The sequence below is a fragment of the Eretmochelys imbricata genome, chromosome 8 (assembly GCF_965152235.1).
Source record: "Eretmochelys imbricata isolate rEreImb1 chromosome 8, rEreImb1.hap1, whole genome shotgun sequence".
Classification (NCBI taxonomy): Eukaryota; Metazoa; Chordata; order Testudines; family Cheloniidae; genus Eretmochelys; species Eretmochelys imbricata.
In genome coordinates, this window is record NC_135579.1 from 4,636,210 (window position 1) to 4,658,918 (window position 22,709).

The 22,709-nt window shown below is 48.8% G+C and overlaps 1 protein-coding gene across 3 annotated transcripts in view; it reads right to left on the minus strand.

The window, feature by feature from the left end:
- Positions 1-21,724, minus strand: part of LARP1 (La ribonucleoprotein 1, translational regulator) — a 79,893-nt gene extending 58,169 nt beyond the window's left edge. The window contains exon 1 of one of the 3 annotated variants that reach the window (XM_077823596.1): positions 21,053-21,722. In XM_077823596.1, the coding sequence (XP_077679722.1) occupies positions 21,053-21,539 (487 nt within the window). In that variant the 5' untranslated portion in view covers positions 21,540-21,722. Of the gene's footprint in view, positions 1-21,052 lie in introns of all 3 variants that reach the window. The other 2 variants (XM_077823598.1, XM_077823597.1) reach the window with 2 other exon arrangements.
- Positions 21,725-22,709: the final 985 nt, after the last annotated feature.

A 22,709-nucleotide genomic window follows, 5' to 3' on the forward strand; every position in this document is an offset into this window, starting at 1 on the left:
CGGGAAGAGAAAAATACACTTGCCATTTCTCTCCCTCTGTGCAGGGAGCAGGTGGAGGGAGCCTATTCAGACCTGCCAAGCACTACAAGTTCTATTAAACTGAAATCTGCCCTGAAAGTTTGAGAGACCGTTCTAACTCCACCCGAGCTTGGTTCCGTTGGTTATGTATGGGATGACATGGAGGGACTTGAGGAAACCAAAACAAAAAGAAACTTGCATTTTCCAGTGTCCCTCCATCTGCAGAGACACTGGGGTCAGCAAGAGCCAGGCCCAGCCCCAACAGCAACATAGCATGGGCACCTGGAAAACCGGCCGACGGCAACACGAACAACCTGCTAATGGAAGGCAGCATCCAACGTGTACCACGCCACATCCGACTGACGCCCTGGTATGCCTTGCCGAGCCCTGGAGGGGGAGCAGTCCCTTTCCCAGTCCAAGAAAGGGACAGAAAGCAGCCTCTTTGCAGGGTCCTTCCAACTGAGCTACTGAAGTCTTCAGAGCCTGCTAGGCCACTCAGACAACCGGGTCACCCAATCCCTTCTTCCCCTCCTCCCATGAATACCCAGGCTCCTTTCAGCCACAGACAAAAAGCCCTCTTCACACAACACATGAAGACCCTGAATGACTTTGAAGGGCAGGACAGAGAAAAAAAAAGTTTCCTGAGGTACAGTGGAAAGGAACAGGTAAATCATTAATTCCTCCCTAAGAGAGGAGGCATGGGTCCCTGTCTGAAAAAGCTGGAGGCTCTGGCTAAACACACAGCTACCAAAAAAGGCATTTTGAAAGGTAGGGGCCCTTTCAAACTCTCCTGAGGTACTTCAAAATAATACAGGTGGGAGCACATCAAGCCAAGGTTCTCCCGGGACGGACACACACACCCCGACTTCAGCTGGAAAGCCACCAGAGTGCTGCAGCTGGGTTATTATCCCTTAAAAGAGCCCACACACTGGCTTGTCCCCAGCCCATCTGAAAGACAGCAAGAATGTACCAAACAGGTTTTAGTTTTCTATCCTTGAAGCATGCCCTGAAGGCGCCCCAGATTCAAGCACAAGGAAGAGGTGCCCCCCGAACTGCACACAGCAGGAGGAAGTCACCCTCATGCCAGAATCCCCCCCTGCCTTTACATGGGGTAGGGTCACAGGAAGGGTTGATTCAGTGAGAGCAGCATCTCTGGAAATGAACAGCCTCCTGGGCCGGTCTGCCCCCACACACAGCTTGGGGGAGAATCTGCGATCCTCTGCAGGTCTTTGCGATCACCAGGGTTAAGGAAGTGAAGAGACTTGCTAAGGATTTATTTAAGGTCTTCTATAGCTCATCTTGCTGCAACGTCTAAGCACAAAGGTCAGGCTCCCACAGGTGAACAAAAGCACCCATTACCTGGGTAACAGGTTCCAGTTGAGAGAAGAACGCTCCACTTCTTTGCTTGGCTGAGGCCATTAGGCCCATCTGGGGCAGTTTAATAAACCCCCCTTACGGTAGGTCAGGGGAATGTTGGCCCAGCCAGTCTGCACTGGAGTGCAGAACCCAGGCCATTTAGATGCTTGCAATTAATTCTTTCACACACCAGCTGGGGACTCCAGGCCTTGGCAACCATAGCTGCTGCTGGATCACTGGCACATGCCACACTAGTGGCAAAGCCTGCATGGGATCTCAGGGGATTGCCCTTTGGGTTCCTCATCCAAGTGGCCAGCTGCATGCTGGTCAATCAGCTGAGTTCTCACTGCTCAGTGAGGTAGAGCCAAAGGAGATTCCTGGTGGAAGCACTTGTAATCCCAGAGAGTGGGCAGGAGGGAACTTCAGCACTGGGGATAAGGATGGGGCAGGGAACCACTGGCTCCAAATCTTCAGTTTCTAGAACCATAGAATATCAGGGTTGGAAGGGACCTCAGGAGGTCATCTAGTTCAACCCCCTGCTCAAAGCAGGACCGATCCCCAACTAAATCATCCCAGCCAGGGCTTTGTCAAGCCTGACCTTAAAAACTTCTAAGGAAGGAGATTCCACCACCTCTCTAGGTAACACATTCCAGTGTTTCACCACCCTCCTAGTGAAAAAGTTTTTCCTAATATCCAATCTAAATCTCCCCCACTGCAACTTGAAGGTGGTGTGCATGAAAATGCATTCATGGCAGTAGACCAAGACATGCCCTCAAAGCCCAGAGTGTGTAGAAACCCGCAGGCTGCCACCTTTGTTCAAGCAGCAATTTGCCTCTTCAGTTGTAGGCTCAGTGTCTTTAAATACGGTGCTCTCCCAGCCCACGGTAGACTGAAACCCTTGACAGAGAAAGGGACAGGACAGACTGACCCACTAAGTAGAACAACAAAACCATTTAAGCAGCACCATTCATTCCTCTTTGTAAGTACCACCTAGAGCAGCAGAAAGCCCTGCTTGGTGTTACTATTTGTGTATGGTTTTTGGTTGTCCTTAATGAACACATTACTGTACACTGACAAATCCAGGATCAAGGGAGGCACCTTGTCCTTTCTCTACCAGAAGGCACCTGGGGGACAGAGTTTTAAAACCATGGAAATGCAAAATATACATCAAATTTGCATGCAAAATTACTAACAGTGAACTGAGATTACAAAGGGACCAGAACTGTCCATATGCTCAATTACCCATCTGCAATCCTATGAGGTGCACAGCTGAAGGCTTAAGTTACCTGTAAACCTGATTTCTGAACTAGATGTTGGAGGACTGAACAGACTGGAACCAACAAGAAACTAGATAAGCCACCACTGCCATAGTTACCACTGTTCAGAGGATGTGAAAAGTTGTGCTTATTTTGTAGTGATTTCCCCCCCATAGTCCCACTTCTGCACTTGGAAGGAAGTTAGGTGGTCCTGCTAGAAATCTGCCATATTGGTCACTGTTTAGGCCGTTCAGTTTTAAATCCGATCTGCTGTATGGCTGGCTGAGCAGGTGGGTGGCAGGAACTGCCCAACAATTTATGCCCCTTCAGAATAAGGGCTCTTTGCAATGGCCAAAGGCAGATGTCGCTCACATTTGCCCTGGCACAACTCTGCCAAAGAAATGGCATCTGTGCTGCAGCACTTCCTCATTTTCCAGTTCTCAGTACCCCTTGATTTGCAGCCATTCATCTGTAGGGAAGCTGAGAACACCAAACTCATTTCACCTGTGACTAAAAGGCAGCCTTGAACTCAGCTTCCCAGAGCGAAGAGCCAGACTTTGAACACAAACAGCATCTTCCTCCTGCCCACGGTAGAGAACAGCCACAGAACTATTAGTCAACTGCACTTGTTTATCTGCAAAGCTGAATAGCAACCTGCTTGGAGGACATCTGCAATCCTGAGGCATGGGAAGCCAAAGGCTGCCTGACAGGATATCCCTCTGGGATGCACCTTCCCCAGCTCCTTCCTTCAAGCACAACTGACAAGATTAGAAATTAGCCTGCCAATTAGGAACAGCACCTCATGCACCCAGGGGAGTCTAAATCAGGCAACACTTTCTTTTTCCACACCTGCCACAAGGGGAGGCAAGCACAAACGCAGGTGGCTGCTAGGTCAAAGATGAAGACAGAGGCTGCTCTCTGAGGAGCATGCTTAGCAGATTTCCAAACCGAGGTTTCTGGGAGAGTCAGACTTCCCCTTGCCAGCCCACCTCCCAACACACACAAGGTAGATTAAAAACACGAAGCACAAAAATACAGAGACATCTCCAGGTTTTCACATCCATCTGAAACGGCAAGGGCCTTACCAAGATGTTTGACCCAGACAGGCTTCCTAGCCATCGTTTTTTTCCTTGATACAATTAGATGTCTGCAATCCTGATCAACACGCTTGTGCCACACCACATCACGCCAGGACAAATAATCAGCAAGCAGTGGGTGGACAACATCCTGACGCCTGCGAAGTGAGGAAGCACCAGGAAATTTAGGCCTCACATTTCCTTCCCCTTCCTCTGCACCTGCACCGGATTTTTCAGCTAGGGGCCACAAGAGCCCAAGTGCCGGCTTTCAAAAAGAAGAATTACATCATTGCAGGCACCAAGGATGCCTTTTTAGTAGCAACAGCCATGCCAAAGCGGCCACTCAAAGATGCCAAGCAAACTAATATCCTACCCTATTCAGGGTCTTATACTGCACCAACCAATGCAGTTATCTATGTGCTTGCCTCTATGATAGGAGTGTAGGATAACTAATCCCTAGTTTATGAGCTATCAATGATGGAAAGCCAGCACTGTAACTAGCAAGAGCTTAGGAAGGGCACTCCACATCACTTACAAGACTGATGTATAAATGTATGGACATGCATGTACACATGCATCTTGTATCTGTTAATGTTTGTACACAGCACCAAAACTGGCCACACCTCCAGTGGCCAGCACCAGAGACCCAGGGCTGGGGCTGATGGGAGTGCTATAAAACTTAAGCAATCTAGGAAGATCTTTACTTTTTAGCGTGTGGTGGGGAAAGGGAAGGGCACTGATTCCCAGTTGTTGTCTGCAGGTTTTGGTTTTTGCCTTTTTTTTTTTTTTTAATATAAATAGAAAGAGCTTGTATGAGACCTAGGGCAATAGGGCATTGAAAACAAAACAAATGGAGTCAAAAAGGCCCTTTGCCAGTGCTGCTCTCTGGCCTCCAGAAGAAGCTGACAAGTCCAGGAGGACACCCAATCTGCAAACGTGTGTTACAAAAGGCAGGCATATTCTGTGTGTTACTCCCCTCCTTACTGCAGAAGCAAGCTGCCCATCAGGCTTGTTTAGAACAGTCACTATGCTCCGTTGGCACCCTGGTGCCAAATTCAGACACCCTTGTTTGGTGTCTGCTTTCCACTCACTTTAGCCGAAAGGTAAGAGCTATAGCACAATGGGCCTGAATCACCTGGTGTCTGTCCTCCTCCTTCCCTTCTGCCTGGAATCCAGAGAAGTGGGATCCATTTGAAAGAGAACATGAAGAAGAAACTGGGGGATGGGAGTGGCTGAAGAGAAGCTCATTAGGCCTGATGCAAGAGGAACACACCAACTCGTTATTACTGCAATCCATGATTGTAACCGTCAACCTGGTCAACATTGCCACAAACTACGCTACGGGAAGACAGGCTAGTTCTGTACACTACACAGGCTCCCAGACTTGCCGTTACCTTTCCACCCCATAGGGCAGAAAATCTTAACACACCTTATCTCACCTGGGTGTCCCCGCTAGAAGGCGCACGCACCTGGTGGTACCTGCCATAACATCGCCATAGCAACACCTCATGCAGGTGGTACAGCTATAAGGTCCCTGCATCATACAAGAGTGCGACAGAGACCCACACACATTCCAAGTGTCAGCTGCCATAAGGATGAGAGTTTAAGTATTTCGCATTTACACACTTTACATCGTCACACCACCTAATTTGTCCTCGCTATATGCCTGGTTGGTAACTAAACCCACATTTTGCAGAAGAAGGAAGACACAGAAAAGCACCTCTCTTGGACTGCACTGCCTTACTGGGACAGGGACTTGGAAGTAAAATCCCATGGAGTGGTGGGAAGCACCCTGGCAAAGGTGGTGACCCAGACCATTATTTTCTGCAGAATAGATTGCATTTAAATTTGATTTCATTCCTACTCCTTATGGCTGTGAAGACAACCTTTAACAATGCAGTTACAGAGAAGCTTCAAGTTACAAACAAACTCTCCCTCTACAAATAGGCAGTGAGTGTCAGTATTTTTTCAGGGTACCACCTCAGCTTGGATAAATACCACTTTGCTTCTCCTAGAGAGCCAGGAACAGATAAACATCATTGCTGCTAGGGATGTAAAATATTAAACGGTTAACCGATAAGTATTAATCTTACTGTTAATATATTGCAGTTAACATTTAAAACAGATTGGCAGCAGCCCCCGACCCCAAACCCTGACTGCAGCCCCTGACCCCGACCCCCCGTCGTGTTAACGATTAAATAGTTAACAGATATAATTAATTGTTTTTAAAAGTACCTGTTTAAACTACATTTACATCCCTAATTACTTCAGCAGCATGGTTTGTGCCTGCATGTTACAAACCTCTTCAGAACAGTGCCCAATCGACAGGGGGGCAGGGCCTGGCAGAGGGCAAAGCAGGAAACCCAAACCCTAAAGGTTAGCATAACCGACTCATTTCCTTTTGGATTCCCTGTCAGTTTCCCACTCCCCTCCATCATGTCAGAGACTCGCCTGCCATGCAGTCTTGGGCAGGGTCAATTTAAGGTACAGAAGCGCAAGGTTCCATCCAATTCATCCCTAATTTTGAAGAGTCGGGGGGGTGGGGGGGGGAGAGAGGACCTTCACAAAGTATTTTAAAATTTTCAGAGGATGTTAAACACAGTACATTTGACCCTTAGCTGACAGTTGAAATTCAGATTATGGCCCTGAGGTGAAAAGCAGCCTGAATAAAGAGCCTCAGCCCTCTGCTCAGTCATGGTAGGGCCACCATCTTGGCCTGGACACCAAGACTGAAACAGTGAAGGCAGTGTCCGCACTCAAGTTAAAACCACACAAACCTCCCAGCTGCTCCCAAATCTCTCCCCCTTCCTTCCTCATTGTCTGTCAGAACTTGCAGGGGACTGCTGGATCCCCCACTTATTTCCTGGCCTTCTCGAAAGGAGGATTAACTCTCACACATGCAAATTCTCAAGTTGTCAGCCCCATGTTCAAAGCCAATGTGGTCATTCATACCATTAGAAGAGTCTATACCAGCGCACAGGTTTCCAATTACCTATTGGAAAACGTTACCAATTTCCTATTGACAATGCAGGAGTAGGAGAGAAAAAGGATCAAATCTATTGGACACGTTTTTAATCTAGAAAGGACTTTGTGGTGTCATTCCTGCATTCCTCAGCAACTACCTCTTTCCTTGAGTCCACCTCCCGAGAGCCAAGAACAGCTGAGGTACTCAAACCAAAGTCAGACATTTAAATAGGAGTATATGCCTACGCAGGGGAGGTCTCACCTCTGAAACGGAGGGGTTATCTACACATGCCGTTATTCAGGAACAGCTATTCTGGAACAACTCTACCTGTGGACACTCTTAGTCCAAAATCCTGTTTAGCTTAGCCCACTGGGATTCCAGAATGAGAGTCCACATATGGAATGACAAGAATAGCTATTGTGCTTTAAACTCACCCTTCCACCTTAATCTGAATCAACTTTTAAACAGAGATAAGCCCTTACTAGGGTGACCAGATGTCCCAATTTTATAGGGACAGTCCCTATTTTGGGATTTTTCTTATATAGGCTCCTATTACCCCCCACCCCCACCCTGTCCCAATTTCTCCACACTTGCTGTCTGTTCACCTTAGCTCTTACTGCCCCTGCTGGTGATCTTTTCAAAGCCACTCCAGGAGGGAAACCACTGTGCAGGGGTGGATGTTTACTTAGGACCATTTGTTAATGGAGGCTAGTTGCAATTCTGGCAAGCAGTATAAAAGGTGTTCACCCACAGTGCACTATGCACCTCAAGCTTCGGAGAAGTGAATTATAAAAGCCTTGATGAGGAAAAGGCAAAGCAAAGACAAAGGTTTTTCCACTGCATTCTAGGGGCTGCATTGATTCCATTAAGGTGTCTCCACACAGATAACCCTGTAATTCCAGCAGATGCCCAAGAGAAAGTAACCGTACCGTCACGGCTGCTTTTTCTCCCAGCCATTTATCAGTTCTTGTACTGGAGTGTACCGACACTGGATGTTCCTGGAGTTAACCCCTCCCCCAGTCCAGGGCCGATAAGACCTGGCAAACTGGATAAGCAGTAAAACCCTGCTGCCCATGCCACAGAGACAGAGTGCCCCTCTATCAAGACAGGAGCTGAAAAGCTGCAGGGAAAGTATAAGGCAGCTTAGAGGGAAGAGCAAGAGAAAAGGAATGTCTGATTACCACTGCCATGAAGCAGCTGGTGGCCCGGCTCCCTGCCTCAGTCCTTTAATCACCCATAAGCCTGAAGTGATACCCTTTGAAACATGCAGCCATCCAGCTGGTCAGCAGAAGGCGGTCCCTGTAGGGAAGCTGGGGAGAGGGATGCCTAAGGGGGAATAACACTGCCTTAAAAAGAAAAACAAAAGAAAGTGCCACACTGGTCGTACTACTGCATATTAAAAAGGAAACAAAATTATGAGGCCGCCACGGCTATTCCCAATAAAAAGGGACAATTAGGACCAATCCAGTGGTTTTCAGGGCCTCAGTGGCGGGTAAACTCTGGAGATTTATCCCACTCCTCTGATGCCAAAGGAAGGTTTGCCAAGGAGACAGCTAGAAAGGGCTAGGGGGAGAAAAAACGGGGCTGAATGGAAGGGAATCTTCCAATCTCAAATCCAGTCGCGTGGCTAGGGGGCAGTAGCCGCTCCCCCACCCCCCAGCATTTCGGTGTCGGGTCCTTCACTTGCTCCGGGTCTTCAGCAGCACTTCGGCGGGGGGCGGCGTCCTTCAGTGCCACCGAAGACCAGAGCGAGCGAAGGACCCGACGCCGAAGCGCTGCCGAAGCCCCGGAGTGCCGCCAGGCGAGTACAACCGGGTGGTGCTTTTTTTTTTTTTTTTTTTTTTTAACCCATCTCCAGTCCCCCTGTTTTCTCCACCTGGCTACATCACTGCTCAAATCCCTGTGGCTAGATTTCCAGCATCCAAATAGAGTTAAGATCTGTTCATAAGCACAGCCAATTACCCAAAACCAAAGTACCATGGTCATCTCATGGCCTAGGACGGTCTGTGAGAGCCACTGGTACGGCTGGCAACAGACCATGTTTCCAAACATCCCTAGTAGACAGTTAGTATTCTGCCAGTGACCTGCCCAGGAGCCGAAAAGGGCAGAGCTCATTGCACGACCCGTGAAAAGACCACCTTCTCAAAACATAACTGGGGGGTGGGAAAGCCAAGGGGACTTTCAGGCAGGCAAGGCAACCAAGTAACCTTCATCTACAACCACCACTTGTGCTTGTTTTTACCGATACCCCAAAGTGCTACAACGCCACTGTAGCATTGGAGACACTTGCTACAGCAACAGAAGGTGCTTTTCCATTGCTGTAGTAAATCTCACCCACCACCCCCCCGAGAGGTGAGAAATCTTCTGTTGGCCTAGCAAGCATCTATAACCAGGGCTTGGGTCAGCTCAACGCTGTCTCTCGGGGCGTGAAGCCATGCAGCAAGGTCGACCTAAGTTTCAGGTCGAGACAAGGACTCAGATAACCCTCCCTCTTGTGTGTGATTTCTGGTTCGGCTTTAAACCAAGTTCTGTAGTATCTCTGAATTATTTCTCCATTTTGTCCTTGTGTGGTTCCAGTTCTGTTGTTGTTAATTAGTTCAAGCCAGATTTCCACTGAGACTTCAACTGCAGGGTTATCAGCCTATAATCTGTCAAGTCCCTCTGAAACCTCCTTCAAATTGCTTTTGTAAATTTAGGCCCTTGCTTAAAATATGGGCCACATTTGTATCAAGTTCCTTCTCACCATCAGTGCAAATGTCAACACAAGTATTGTACTATGATGCATATGAAAAACACACACAATCTTCCCATGCACGATTGCAAAGGTTGTTGGGAAGCCGACGCAATAATCCTCTTTTCACACAACCAACTGTAAGGCCAACGGTGGAATTTCTGAACTTCCACAACATGGTTTAAGAACTTTGATGTATTATTTCTCTGTCAAGGTTTAGACAGCATGCAGGGCACCCACACCTAAGCAGCTCAGAGTGATGATTGCACCTGTGAAAAGTTACAGGGTTTTTATTTTCGTTGTCCGTGCAAATGACAAAGAAATCCCTGATCTAATTTTTCTCTGCCTTTCTAGCAAAGAAAGCGACTTGTGCACAATATTCTGCCATTTCCTTTTCAGATAAAAAGGAACAGCTTTAAGTAGGAATGTGTTTCCCTCCCGTATTGATGGTGGCCACGACTAGGTCATTTCTCATGTTCAACTAACTATCTTCCATTAACGTCAACCTCTATGCTTTTGGTTCTTTGCTTTAATTTTTCTGCCATTTTTTCATTTGCAGTAACTTGAACACAACTTGAGTTTTCCTTGGACATACTGCTCCAGACATGTTCAAAGTGCTTCAGTCACGTCTTAAAACTTCATCTTGTGGTACACGGATGGCAACGTTATCACAGAAGAAGAAAGTTGCAACTTTCTGATCAAGTTCAAGTCTTTACTTTTCAGTAGCTTTTATGATACTTTATCTTTTTCCTGTTGGGGGATTCAAAGACGAGCAGACATCGCTTCTGAATTAAGCTAATTTTTATGAGAAGCTGGAAGGCCTAGAACAGGGACTTGAAGATACCATCATGGCTTCCTTTCTAGCATGGTGGTATAAAAAGTGTCTGGCTTGCAAGAACAAATTCGAAGTTCCTGTTCTTCCAATTCCATAGCTGATGTTCCACTTGACCATGAAGAATCTGAAGCAGCTCATTTTGGAGATGAGCACAAATCCCTTCATCTCATTACTTAACATCTTGAATTTTACTTAAAAACTATAAATCAGTTTTCGTTACTTCACTCCACTGAATCACTTGTTTGTTTCAACTTCTTCACCTTCAGGCATAGTGAGCCAGATTAGTGTAACATTTAGGTTTGGTAATCACTAATTACCGTTTTGCAGTATTAACCAGCAGGTTTCACGTTTACTACAGTTGGAATAAGAACCCCCCATGTGCTGAATTCACAACACTGTGAAGACTTCGAGGGGGTGGGGGGGGGGGGAATCAATAATGAACTAGCCAGTTTTGTATAGAATCACATCATCATATGTCCTACTCACATTCCCATAGCTTTAGTTTAGCAAACTTTGTCCCTCTTACAGCACGCAACTCCACCTAGTCGCTATCACCAACAACCTGACCCACTCCTCTTCTCCTCTAGGTTTCTGGAAATTCTGTAACTTTGTCTCCTAACATACTTTATAGACACAGTAAGAACCTTGATGTTCTCCACACTCGCCTTTTAACCTTTTAGAATAGCTCCAAGTTTTAATTAACAGAATTAAATTACAGCCTAATGCATCTAGTATTAAAAAACATGTTACGTTCATACAGGTACTAGACAGCGAGTTCAAAAAAACCTCTACTACTACTGGGAAGGTGGTGGGCAGGGAGGACAGAAGAGAATCTGCTGGGTCTTTTCACCAACTTGGGAAGGAGAAGGGGTTCCACAACTGTTTATTAGTAAATAAACTATTCTGTTGCACAGGTCCGCTGCCAGTGCACCGAGGACTGTGAAGTGACTCTGTAAGAGAGGGGCACACATCACTGCTCAGCTGGAAAAAGTGTGCTCCAAATGTACCCTTGACCCAGACCTCGTCTTTCCCCAACCCTCCAAAAGTTAAGACTGATGCTTTAACCCCAAGATACCCAGCTGGCAAACCAAAGAGCAGAAGATAAGAGTCTACAATTGGCATGAAGGTCAACCTCTTCCCAGCACTTTCTACAGATGCCATTAGAGTTCAAATTTCTCTTTGCGTACAGCCCCAAACCCATACCGAGCAGTCAGCATCCTGCCCATCCTACACCAGACTCTTTTCAGATCCAGCCAACACCACTGTATTTGACTGGAAGGGTAACTGTTGAGCAACAGATCAAACATTCCCCCTCCACGACCTTCACCCCAGGGGAGCGGGAAACTGACAATAACCCAAGTTTCCCTACACAAAGTCTCCCGCCTCTACCGATTACCAGCACTCCACCACCGCAGGACAGGAAGCTAGGAATGTAAGTAGGTACACATGGCTAGGGAGAGTAATCACACCAGCCACACCTTTTTAAAGCACTGCACCATCCACCACAATTCAGATACCATAGAGATGTGCAAATCAGGGACTTGACTGTGCATACTCAAAAGCACATGCAAAGTTCACAATACTGGCATTCAACACACATACAGCATACCTACTCAAAGGCTGAAAAAAAGAAAAACAGACCCTATGTTTCTAAATCAATGGAACTAGTCTAACTGCGGCAACTGCTGACATTGCCAGCATCAGCTCATGTTCCCCATGGTAAATCCCAGGGCACTCTACTGCATTAAACGGGTCTTTTCCATCTCTAACTGATTTGATTCTATCAGATCACTTAGTCCAAAAGCGCCCAAAGCCATAGGGAGGTCTTGCAGTGGCAGCTTCTCTTCATCATTTCCAAGTGGAGATCAAAAAGGATCAGAGAAGAGATGGCAGAAAATCATCTGCATTTTAAGTTTTAAAGTACACTCAGCTGCCAGCCATGTTGTTGTCTGACAGCACCCCAAATGCAAGAAAGCTTTGGGGAAATTCCCACTGCAGTGAACTTCTGGAACAAAGCCGTATTAATCAGCTACTAATCTGGAGGTAAGGTACAGGTCTGAGACCAAGGTCACTAATTCTCAGCCGCCCTCCCTCTCCTTGCGTAACAGAATACCCCTAGCCAGGATTCCACTAGTTTTTCCCCCCACACATGTGCAGAAAGAATTTTGTCATGTGCACCAATATGGACATGGTATGTGACATCACCTCCATACTGGTGCACATAACAAAACTCATGTGGCGGGGCTGGGAGCCTGGCAGGGGGCTCAGAGCCGGAGCAGAGGAGTGGAGCCTGGGATGAGGGGCTCAGGCAGAGGGTTGGGGCTGGGTGGGCTCTGGGGTGGGGGCTGGAGACGAGGGGTTTGGGGTGCAGGCTTCCCCGGGGCTACGGCAGGGAGAGAGGATTCCCCCCAGCTCTCACCCCAGGGCAGCACCTGGGCTGGGGCAGGGTGTGGGGGGAAGAGGGGAGCGCCTCTCCCCGCCACAGCAGCTCCAGGGCTGGGGCTAGACACCTCTCCCCTGGCTGCGGCAGGTCCGAGCCAGCACTGGGTTGGGGCCAGGGCTGGGAGAAGGGCGCCTCTTCCCTAGCCACGGCAGGTCCGGGGCTAGGGCTGGCGGGGAAAGGCATCTCTCCGTGTCGTAGTCTGAGTGACCGCGCAGCACTTAATAGGCTGGTGCGTGGCCACACAGTTTAGAGGGAACCGAGTTCCTAATCCAGTCAGCGTTGCTTTGGCACTGCATGCAGAGTTCCTACCCCACGTGACAGGGACTAATCAAAATACAATGAAGGGCTGGGTGGGGAAGAACAGACCCCTTTAGTTTTTATACATTATAACCCTCAACAGCTCAGAGCTGTCTTGGAACTGGCATGCTGCAGCCTTCCAGCCCCCAGAGCAGACATTCGCCTGCTTGGGAAGGGGCCCTGCAGGCATCGGTCCACACTAGTCCTCCACAAGCCATCCCATCACAGTGCAAACGATGTGCTCTTTGCAAATTAAGAGGAAACCCCAGCTAGGATTTCAGAAAAACACGGCAGTGACATTTTCTGAAAACTTGCAATTAAAGGATGGGCCATGTGTTTAGAAACACGTTGACACTGAATATGGCTACAAACCAGCCTCCACAACCATACCTACCAAGCCAGGCATAGGAAGCCATACACCCTGCACAGTCTCAGTACAGCCACCAGTAGACCCAGTTTTCCAACAGGCTAATCCCAATTTTCACTCTAGGCTGGGACAGCTTTTCAACCTAGCAGCCATTCTGACACACACAGACACCTTCCATGAGCCAAAACTCCCTCTGCAAAGAACCCTGCTACCCGGCTTATTCGACAGCCACATTCAGCTCCCATTTGTTCTGACCAGAGATGTTCAAACACGCAAACAGCTGTTTTAAATAAGCTCTTGCTGTGTCACATTAACTTGTTACAGACCTCTCATCTGCACTCTCCCCCTCGCTTACCTGCTAAGCGGTCATGAGACTATCACTGGCTACTGGATTTTACTTCAGCTACTTCAGTAGCTTCCCCAGATTTACGGTTGGGAATACGCTCACCAGGTACAAAGCTCTGCATAGTTTTTCAGTAGAATTTTAACCCTTGGATTCAGAGAACACAAAGTTGGGAACAAAACACCGATCTGAAATGAAGCACACAGCAAAAGCAGATGGAAACACGAAGAAGTGGAAGACCACACATTTGCACAAGGTATCCACACCTCTACTTTAGGCCAGGTAACAGCACAGGAGATGTCTGCGGATGCTGGAGTCTTCATGCTACCAGCATAACAATGAGATATCCTAGCACATCAACGACAGAAGATTTCAGCTCTACAGTAACTGCTCAGCCTGCCCAGGGGATTCACGAATATGGTTTTACAGCACACCTTCCATACCCAAGAGAGCCTCAGTTGCATACCAAAGTCGGAATTAGAGCTGCAGAGAGTGAAACCAACATATAGGTGAGCAAACATGGCAACCATTAAGCACTCAGCAGCTGGTCATACAGCCTTGGGCATGAGAGCCTGTAATATTAAAACGGGGGGGAATCAGGAGTGTCCCCCATGGCCACAACAGAAGTGTATGTCAGAGCTAGGAATGGATTAGAACCCAAGTATCCTGATTCATTGAGGTCTTGAGGTTTAAAAAGAGCACAGAATTGGGAGACCTTGTTCTCTTCTTAGTTCTCCTAGAGGTTAAATGCATGGCCCTCAGCAAGACAACATCCACGCCTCAGTTTACCTGTCAGTAAAATGGGGGCAATACTTATCCCACAGGAATATTATGAGGCTTAAGTTTCTGTTTATAAAGCCTACCAAGATCCTCTAGTGTCTGGAGTGAGGCAAGTACTAGGTTTAATTTTTCACTAAGGTTCAGAACTTTCTAAAAAAAGTCACCCTATTGACAGACGCAGGCATTATCTGCAGCTGGAAATATGGTGGCTGTGCCCTTTAAAAAAATCTTACAGTAAAGTGAAAACACCTGATCTGCCCTTATAACAAGTTCTGGTGGAGTTGGAGAAGGGAGGTAGACTTGGAACGTTTAACAAAAATGATTGAATAAAGGCAGCCCTGTATTTCAGCCACTTAGCTCTGTCACTGCACCCTGTCTAGGGTGGTATGTGGTGTGCCCCAAATACAATTTCACATTACTTACTGGAATGCCAAAGGATATGGGATCATAATAGGGAAAGGTTGATAGAACCCTGCAACCCATTGCCCTTGTTGCCCATTTAGTGTTGCAGACATGTCTGTGCTCAATTCATTTGTGCGTGTGGATATCAGAAATATTACTGGGTAGGATTTTCAAATGGGCCTAAAGGAGTTAGGTGTCCAAGGCTAATCTCAGCCTGAATGATCACTAGTTTCACAATCTGCACATACCACAGATGCAATGCCAAAAAAAGCTGGAAGGGTTTAAAGCAAAGATTGATAAGAATCACCTGAATTAATTCCTTAGTACTGGACATCTAGAGCTTAGCATCATATCAGGGAATTCTCGACTCCCAGCAACAAGGGGTTATGAATCAGCTCACTGAATACACTGCATTCCCCAACCTTCCCTGAAACAAACAGTGCCGAACAGAGCAAAGGTCCAGAAAAAAGCTGAAGGGCACAGGTGTGTGGGGGAGGAGAAAAAGCCCTTTAACCTTTCAGGGCAGGAAGTTCCAGTCCCCTCACACAAAAAGTTACTCAAACCTGAGTTGTGGGATCAGGACTAAAGGCTATTTCAGAAGAAATGAAATCAAGGGGAACAGAGCTCTTGCTGTGACGTTAGATCTTTGTTGCAACAAAGCCAACAGCACTACACAGCTACATGCCGTAACAGAATAAGAGTTGCCCAACACCTTGGAGATCAGCGCGTGCTGGATTACCAAGCATTGGCTACTCGGCACAATAGCAGTGACTAACTTTCTAGAGTCTAATGAAAAGTTACCTAGATGAAAGTGTGCCAACGGCAAAGCAATCTTCTCACTTGTGTCTCGTCTCGCTGGTGGGAGCTGGTTCCAAGTGCTTCTCCCCACACCTTTGTGGGACGCATCCCCACGGACAGTCAAGGAAGGATGAAAGGGAGCGTAATTGCAGTGTAGGGTTATGCTACCTCTTCCCGCACCTCTCATGTGGCGAGTGAGCCTCAGCTGTGCTTACCCACACATTATTTTATGCCCTTTCCAAACAAGAGTCAGCGGACATTGATGCTTGCTACAAGGAGCTAAGAGGTGTCTTTTGGAAAGCTTTACTTGGCCTTCAAGATCAGCTAGAAAGAGAGCATACACCAGACAGTGAGCTAGAAACTGCATTAAAAAACAAAAACAAAAAAAAGACCACTACATGCTATGTCTACACTAGAAAATGCTGTACAGATTTTCCAGCAACAGTGCACTTGCACCAGTGCAAGTAATAGCATTAAGAGTTAATGTAGACAGAACTCAGCCATTTTTGGCACCGTCATGAAAACCCAGCGGGTCTTGGTTCCAACAGAGGCTGTAAAATATAGTAGTGCTTAAAGAGCAATAAGTGCTTTGATACAATGTTTCTTTAAGCAAGTGCAGCAGTTTTTCCACAACTGGGTGCTAGGAACACATGAACCCTGTCCACACGAGCGCATACATCGTTGCAAACACCGATGCAACTGCACAATTGGGGGAAGATTTACACAAAATATTTTAGGAGATTTGTTAAAGGTTTCTCCTCGGGTCATATTCCTTTTTTCCAAAAAATTACCTAGAGATAAATAAAATCTCGATACATTGTTTTTGAAATGTATATATTAAAACTGGTGTAGAGCCACCTCTGGAAACAAAATCACTACCCTTTTCCCTTGCAAGATATTTTTCCTTTCTTCTGTATACACTCTATTATTATAGGGTCGTCTAGGCGAGATAAGCTACTGACTTTGTTTATTTAGACTATAACAGTGAACACATAGTAAGTTGTGTACCAAGGGGCTACAATTACCTGGATCTTGTTACAAGACCGTAATAAGGAGAAAAAGGAAAGAAACCATTACCAGTATCCATGTAAGTTATGAGACCATTCAGATACAAGTCTTCCTGCATTTGACAAACATTACCATTGTGCTAATCTTTAAGAGCCCAACTAAATATTTCCCCGGTTTCCTTATACCTCTGAGTCACTCCCCGAATACATAACTAAACTAGTCAAAATTCTAGGCAGAGAGACTTTGAGCATACAATACTAATGGAATCTCAGCAAATTCACTGCAACTTCTTCTATGCCATCTCAGCAGGTGCAGCTTCACCTTTGGAGATCCTGCTGTAAGTCCTGCTTTACAGTATCCTGCCAGAGTCCCAGTACACATACCTCTCAAAGCCACTATACAACACGGGAAAATTACCAACTGTGTGTGGGGAATGCCCAGAACTGGAATTGTAGGGGTATTGCAAGTCTGAATTCAAATACCATCAGCACAGAACAGTGTCGAAAAGCTCAGATTCTGAGCAGAGGCCTTTGCCTAAAGAGCATCTTTAGTCACTTAATTCTGTTCTACTGGCTTATAGCATATGCATGATGGAGTTTAATTTTTTTTTTTAAACTATTTAAGGTCCCAAGTCTGCAAAGGCAATTATGTGGAGGGAACCTTGTACCTCTGCAGAGCTCTGCTGATGTCCACAGGTCTCCACAAGGGCTCTCACAAGCAGACTAGCTTGCAGGGATCAGGTCTAGGATACTTTACACTTCTAGAATTTAAATGCAGCTTTGAAAGCAGTTCTACAGTAAGTTCTTAGTCATTCTGGGTATTTTGAAAAATAACTTTAAACTGCCTCAAATATTTGAGCTTTAGAACGCCACCATTAAACATGTGCAAAAATCAATTTGCTTGGAAGACCTTTAAAGACTGTTCTAACGTGCAACTTAAAACTTTACCTAACCAACATGTATCTGTGAAATGGGCATACAAGCGTTGTAACTTTCCAGGGGCTTTTGGTGAGTGTAAGAAACCCTCTACCTCAAGTAGTTAAAGAACTTTTCTTGCTGTGACTGAAACCTACAAATGAAGGAAATATATTCAAGATGGAGCCCATCAGGCAGCTCAGCCATGAATCTGTCCATATGGGTAGTTTATGACAACCATGTTTGTAAAATAAACACCTTTTTTCCTCCTGTTAATTAATAGGCAGCAAAAAAAAAAAAAAAACCAAACAATGCCCCAAGAGCGAAAGAGCAGAATAATATTGACAAGGCCTGTATTGTGTGAACTATAGACAAGGCTGCCAAGCTCCAGAAAATGCCCTACTAGTCAATTTCACTGTTTAACACCTTAAGGAATACTCTGAATGGAACAGAATTCAGGTTGTTACAATATTATTATTTCCTTTCAACAACTAATTTTCCCCACAAGAATAAGTTGTGGAGTTTCTCTCCCCCCCCCCGCCCCCTCCAGAAAAGCCTAATAGTGTTGCAATTCAAGTGCTGAACACTGGTTGTATCTTTCTTGAAGTACATTATTTTTTCTTTGAAAAAACAAAGATTTTCCCATCCTGATAACAAGACCAGTTCCAAAACATGCTGTCTTTTGTCCTTTAAAACCTGAAATATTAATGTATAAGAGATGAAGGCAAGTCAAAAGACTTTTATTGCAGACCTTGGGTATACTTTTAATCCATTCTCACCGTAAGTCTGTAGTCCTATAGCTTTGGAGTTTAGGATAAATATTGTAATTCACAAAGCTCTACACAGAGGATATGCGCAGAAAGTAACAGATGAAGTCTTTTCTGCTTACATCACAACCAACTGGATCAGCCTCCTGAATCACAAAAAGTTTGTACTGCACTTTGAAAATGCTAGAAGTGCTAAAAACTCTAGAGAATGGCTATTACAGAATGCGGCCCACCAAAGCAGCATTAGGAATCCTCACCGCTGCACGAAGGTGTGAGGAGATCAGCTTTAGGTCATACAACAAGTAGTAAACTGAGGCAGCAAAACAGTCAGAACTTTGTTAAGACAAGTCATTCTTATATCATTCCATGGTTTCACAGACTAGAGCAGTTTGCCTCCATGGAGATTTTTGCTGTGCACCATTAAGTTATCTCCTATATGCTCTTTCCCACTAAAAAAAGTATTCCAAGCAGATATTGCAGAGTTGTTCATCTTTCAAAGATCAATAACTATGATGATTCATCATGTTAGATGGTACCAGCTTTTGCAAAATGATGGCACATGCACTGATGAGAAACCAGATGTCATAGCTGGGAATGTAATTTAAAGTTTGCAAGGGAAGGCTGAAAAATTAAAAAGCCCTCATAAATGAGAGATCAATTTAAAATTCTCGGTATTTTCTCCTGGCAGGGGTTCCCTTCATGCTAAAACAGTTTATTTCTCCTGATGGAGAAAATATCTATTACAACGTGCAAGGAAATGCAAAGCATTCAGCATTTCCAATCTTGGCCTAAAAAGAATGGTGGAAGGAAGAATGCACAATGTAAAAGGCAGTTGTTACTAAACTACAACTGAACCACCCCTCCCTCCCCCCAGTAACTTTTGGGGGAAGAGGGGCTGAAGTTACACCACAGAATCAGCATTGCAACATGCACGATTACCAGAAAGCTACTCTGAATTTCCTTTGGGCCAAGGATTTATTCCAAAGGAGGCGGTGGGGAGAGAGAGTGTTGTTTGTCCAGCATATTCACCCTCCCTTTCCCATCCTCCACACAGATTCAATGCTGGGAAGGGAGGGTTACGCACTCCGGCTATGGAACTGCACAGAAATGAAGGATTGAGGCCTACATGTCACCGTGCCAGCAAAGCCAGGGAGACAGGAGTCAAGGGCCCAGCCGCATTAAGCTACAGAGAAATACGCACACGTGGGGAGGAGGAGGAAGAGAACTCCGTTTCCCCACACACCGCAGGGCCGCTGTGAGAATGGAGAACACGTGGGGTTCAAGGGGAATCCCCCCCCCCCAAAAAAGACATAGCGTGCTCCGATCAATGGTGCACTGGATCAGACACATGAGAGGCAGGATAGGGAGTGGGGGATGGGCGAGGGCTGGCAGATCCCCTCCCCCTCCCGCCCCCCCCCCCCCCCCAGCACAGCTTGTCTGTCACCCTCTAAAGCTTTGCAGATTCTTGCTGGGGCGCAAATCGGCGGGAGAGGGGGCGATCCGTGCCGGGAAAGGGGGAGAAGAGGAGAAGGCCCCGCGGCGAGCCGGGGCGGGGGGGTAGAGAGAATCACATGCTCGCAGCAGAAGAAACCACGTTGTCTTTACTGCTGCAGTGGAATGCCGGGAAGGGGAGGAAGCGCCGAGCGCAGCCACCCAGCCCCACACACGCGCTGCCCGGATCGAACGCTCAGTCCGCCGCCGTGGAACGTCCGCACCGCGGCCTGGAACGTTGCAACAGCGCCGTGGAACCTTGGGCACGAAAGCAGCCGCCCTCCCCCCGGGCCCCAGAGCCGCATGGCCCGGCCGGGCCGCTCCGCCTGGGCTGGGCTCCGCTCCCCCTCCCCCGCACACACATGCTTCTCCGCCCTCATGGCTCCCACAGGCTGCAAGCCTCCTCTTTTCCCAGAGAGCCGGGGCTGCTACAGAAATCATAAATCCACGTTCCCGGTGACCCCCGCCCCCCGGGCACCCTTCCCCCCCCCCCCCAAAACGTGCGCCCGGCGAGGATTAAGGCCGAGAGTGGCGGCGTGCGATCCGCTCCCCCTCCACGCTCCAAGGCCACATGACACGTTTAGTTCTCCCCACGCCGGGTCGCAGTCAGCGAGTCCCGATATTCGTAGCACCCGGGCAAACTTTGGCACGCGAATCCAGGCAGCCAGCGAGGGCATGGAGGGCGCTTTCTGTTTCTGGCCCGTGCCAAATAGACTCATTAAGCATTTACAACGTGGGAAATACGGCAACGCTAAACTGGGGGGGGAGGATGATCTATGATCTATTCCGAACAAACCTCCCCCCCTCCATACACGCACACACGGGGCCCCCTTCTCAGCATGTGTGTGACGGCCCCGGGTGGTGGTGGTGGTGGAGGGGGGAAGCCTTTCATAAAAAAGGCAGCTCCCGTGTGCCCTGGACGAGCGTGTGTGTGAGCCCGAGGCCTTCGCGACCACGCTTTCCTCCGGCCGCCCCCAGCCCCACGCACCCCACCCGAGCTCACTCCCCCAGCTCGTGCGTGGGGGCTGAGCGGGGACAGGACCCCGAGGCAGGGGGTAGATGACACAGCGACGGAGCCAAGTAGGGTGGGGTTGGAGGACAAAAAAAAAAAAAAAAAAAAACCAGAGTCACCGTACTGCAGACCAGAGATCCCGCCCCCCCCCCCACCGCGCCGCACCCCGCCCCGGGGTCACCCCCGGACCCACCTGGGGGGGACTGTCCGTTGACTGTGACCACGGCCACCGGGGCGTTTTTAGTCCAAGGGTTCACCTTGGGCGGGGGGGCCTCGATGAATTCCTTGCGCCCGCCTCCTCCCGGCTCGCCGCCCTCCTCGCCGCCGCTGCTGCCCCCCGCCTCGCCCAGCAGCCGGTTCTCGCCCCCTCCGCGCTGCTGCAGCAGGTTCTCCTTCTCCTGGTTGTTGCTCTCCTCCTTCTGCTGCTTGATGCTGGGGGGCTTGGGCGCCGCGCTCCGCCGGGGCTGCTCCCCCGCCGGGCCGCCGCCGCCGCCGCCCCCCTTGGGGCCGCCGTCCGGGGCGCCCCCGCTGCCCTCCTCGGCGGTGGCCTTCTCCCCGTGGGGCATGAGGGGCTCGCCCTTCTCCCGCGCCCCTTCCTGGGGCTTCTTGATGAGCAGCCCGTGCTCCTCGGCGGGCAGTAGGCGGTTGCCGGGCAGGAGAGCCTCCACCTGGGTCGCCATCTGCGCCGCGCCGCGCCCCCCCCCCGGCTGCTGCTCCAGGCGCTGCCCCCGCCGGGCGGGGCCCTGCTCAGCCGCACGCCGCCCGGAGCAAGTGGGGGGGCTCCCTGCACCAGCTCCCCCGCCCGCGGCACCCCTCCAGCCGCAGCAATATGGAGAAGCACGGAGACCACGCGACTGGCACGAGAGCGCGCCGGCGGGCGGGCGCGCGCATCCCCCCTCCCTCCTCGCTGCCCGCCGCCGCGCGCGCACGTAGCAGCGCCAGCTCCGCCTTGGCAAGGGGGGGGGGGCGGGAGCGCGCACGCCGAAGGGGGACGGCCCGGGCCGGCGGCGCGCACGCGCCTGATGCAATTCGCGGCGGCGGGAGGAGCTCCTTAAAGGGGCAGCGCCTGCGGGAGGGGGAGGAGCCCCGGGGGTGCGGGGCAGCCTGCGTCTGCGGGGGGCCTGGCTGCTGGGCTCGGGCCTGGGTGCTTGCTCTCCTCCTCCTCCCCCCCCCAGCCCTGCACCTGCACCCCAGCTCCCCTCTGTGCAGGCCCCTGGCTGCTCCCCAGGACCCACCCCCCCACCCCCCGTCCCGATTTTATAGGGACAGTCCCGATTGTGGGGCCTTTTTCTTATATAGGCTCCTATTACCCCCACCCCCTGTCCCGGTTTTTCACACTTACTTGCTGGCTGGCTGGTCACCCTCCCTCCCGCCCCAAAGCTCCTGGGCCCTGCACTCCCCAGCCCGTAGCTGTCTCCATATTCCCAGCACGCCCCTTGGCATGGCCCCTGGGGACACTTTTAGGGGCAGGAGTGGGAAATACAGCATGGGATTTGAATAGCTTGTCATCCTACTTTAGTATTCTCCCTTGTATACAGGTACATACGTTTGAGGAGGTTCTGCCAATTATCAACTAAGCTGCAGTATTTTCCATACCAGACATTTCAAACCACTGTATAATTTACCTGTTATTGGTGGTTGTCACCATGATCCTCCCAAACTCACATTGTTTCCATCCGATTTAATGTAGTTCACGGGGGGGAGTAGGACTTCAAACCAAAAAACCCCTAAGAAAAAGGATGGCGTGGGGGGCTGTCTCCTTTTTATTGCCACAGCCGACAAGACCGGTCTAATACCGCAGTGATTCTCAGTCAAGGCATCCTATATTCACGACAAGCCTCATGCGATCC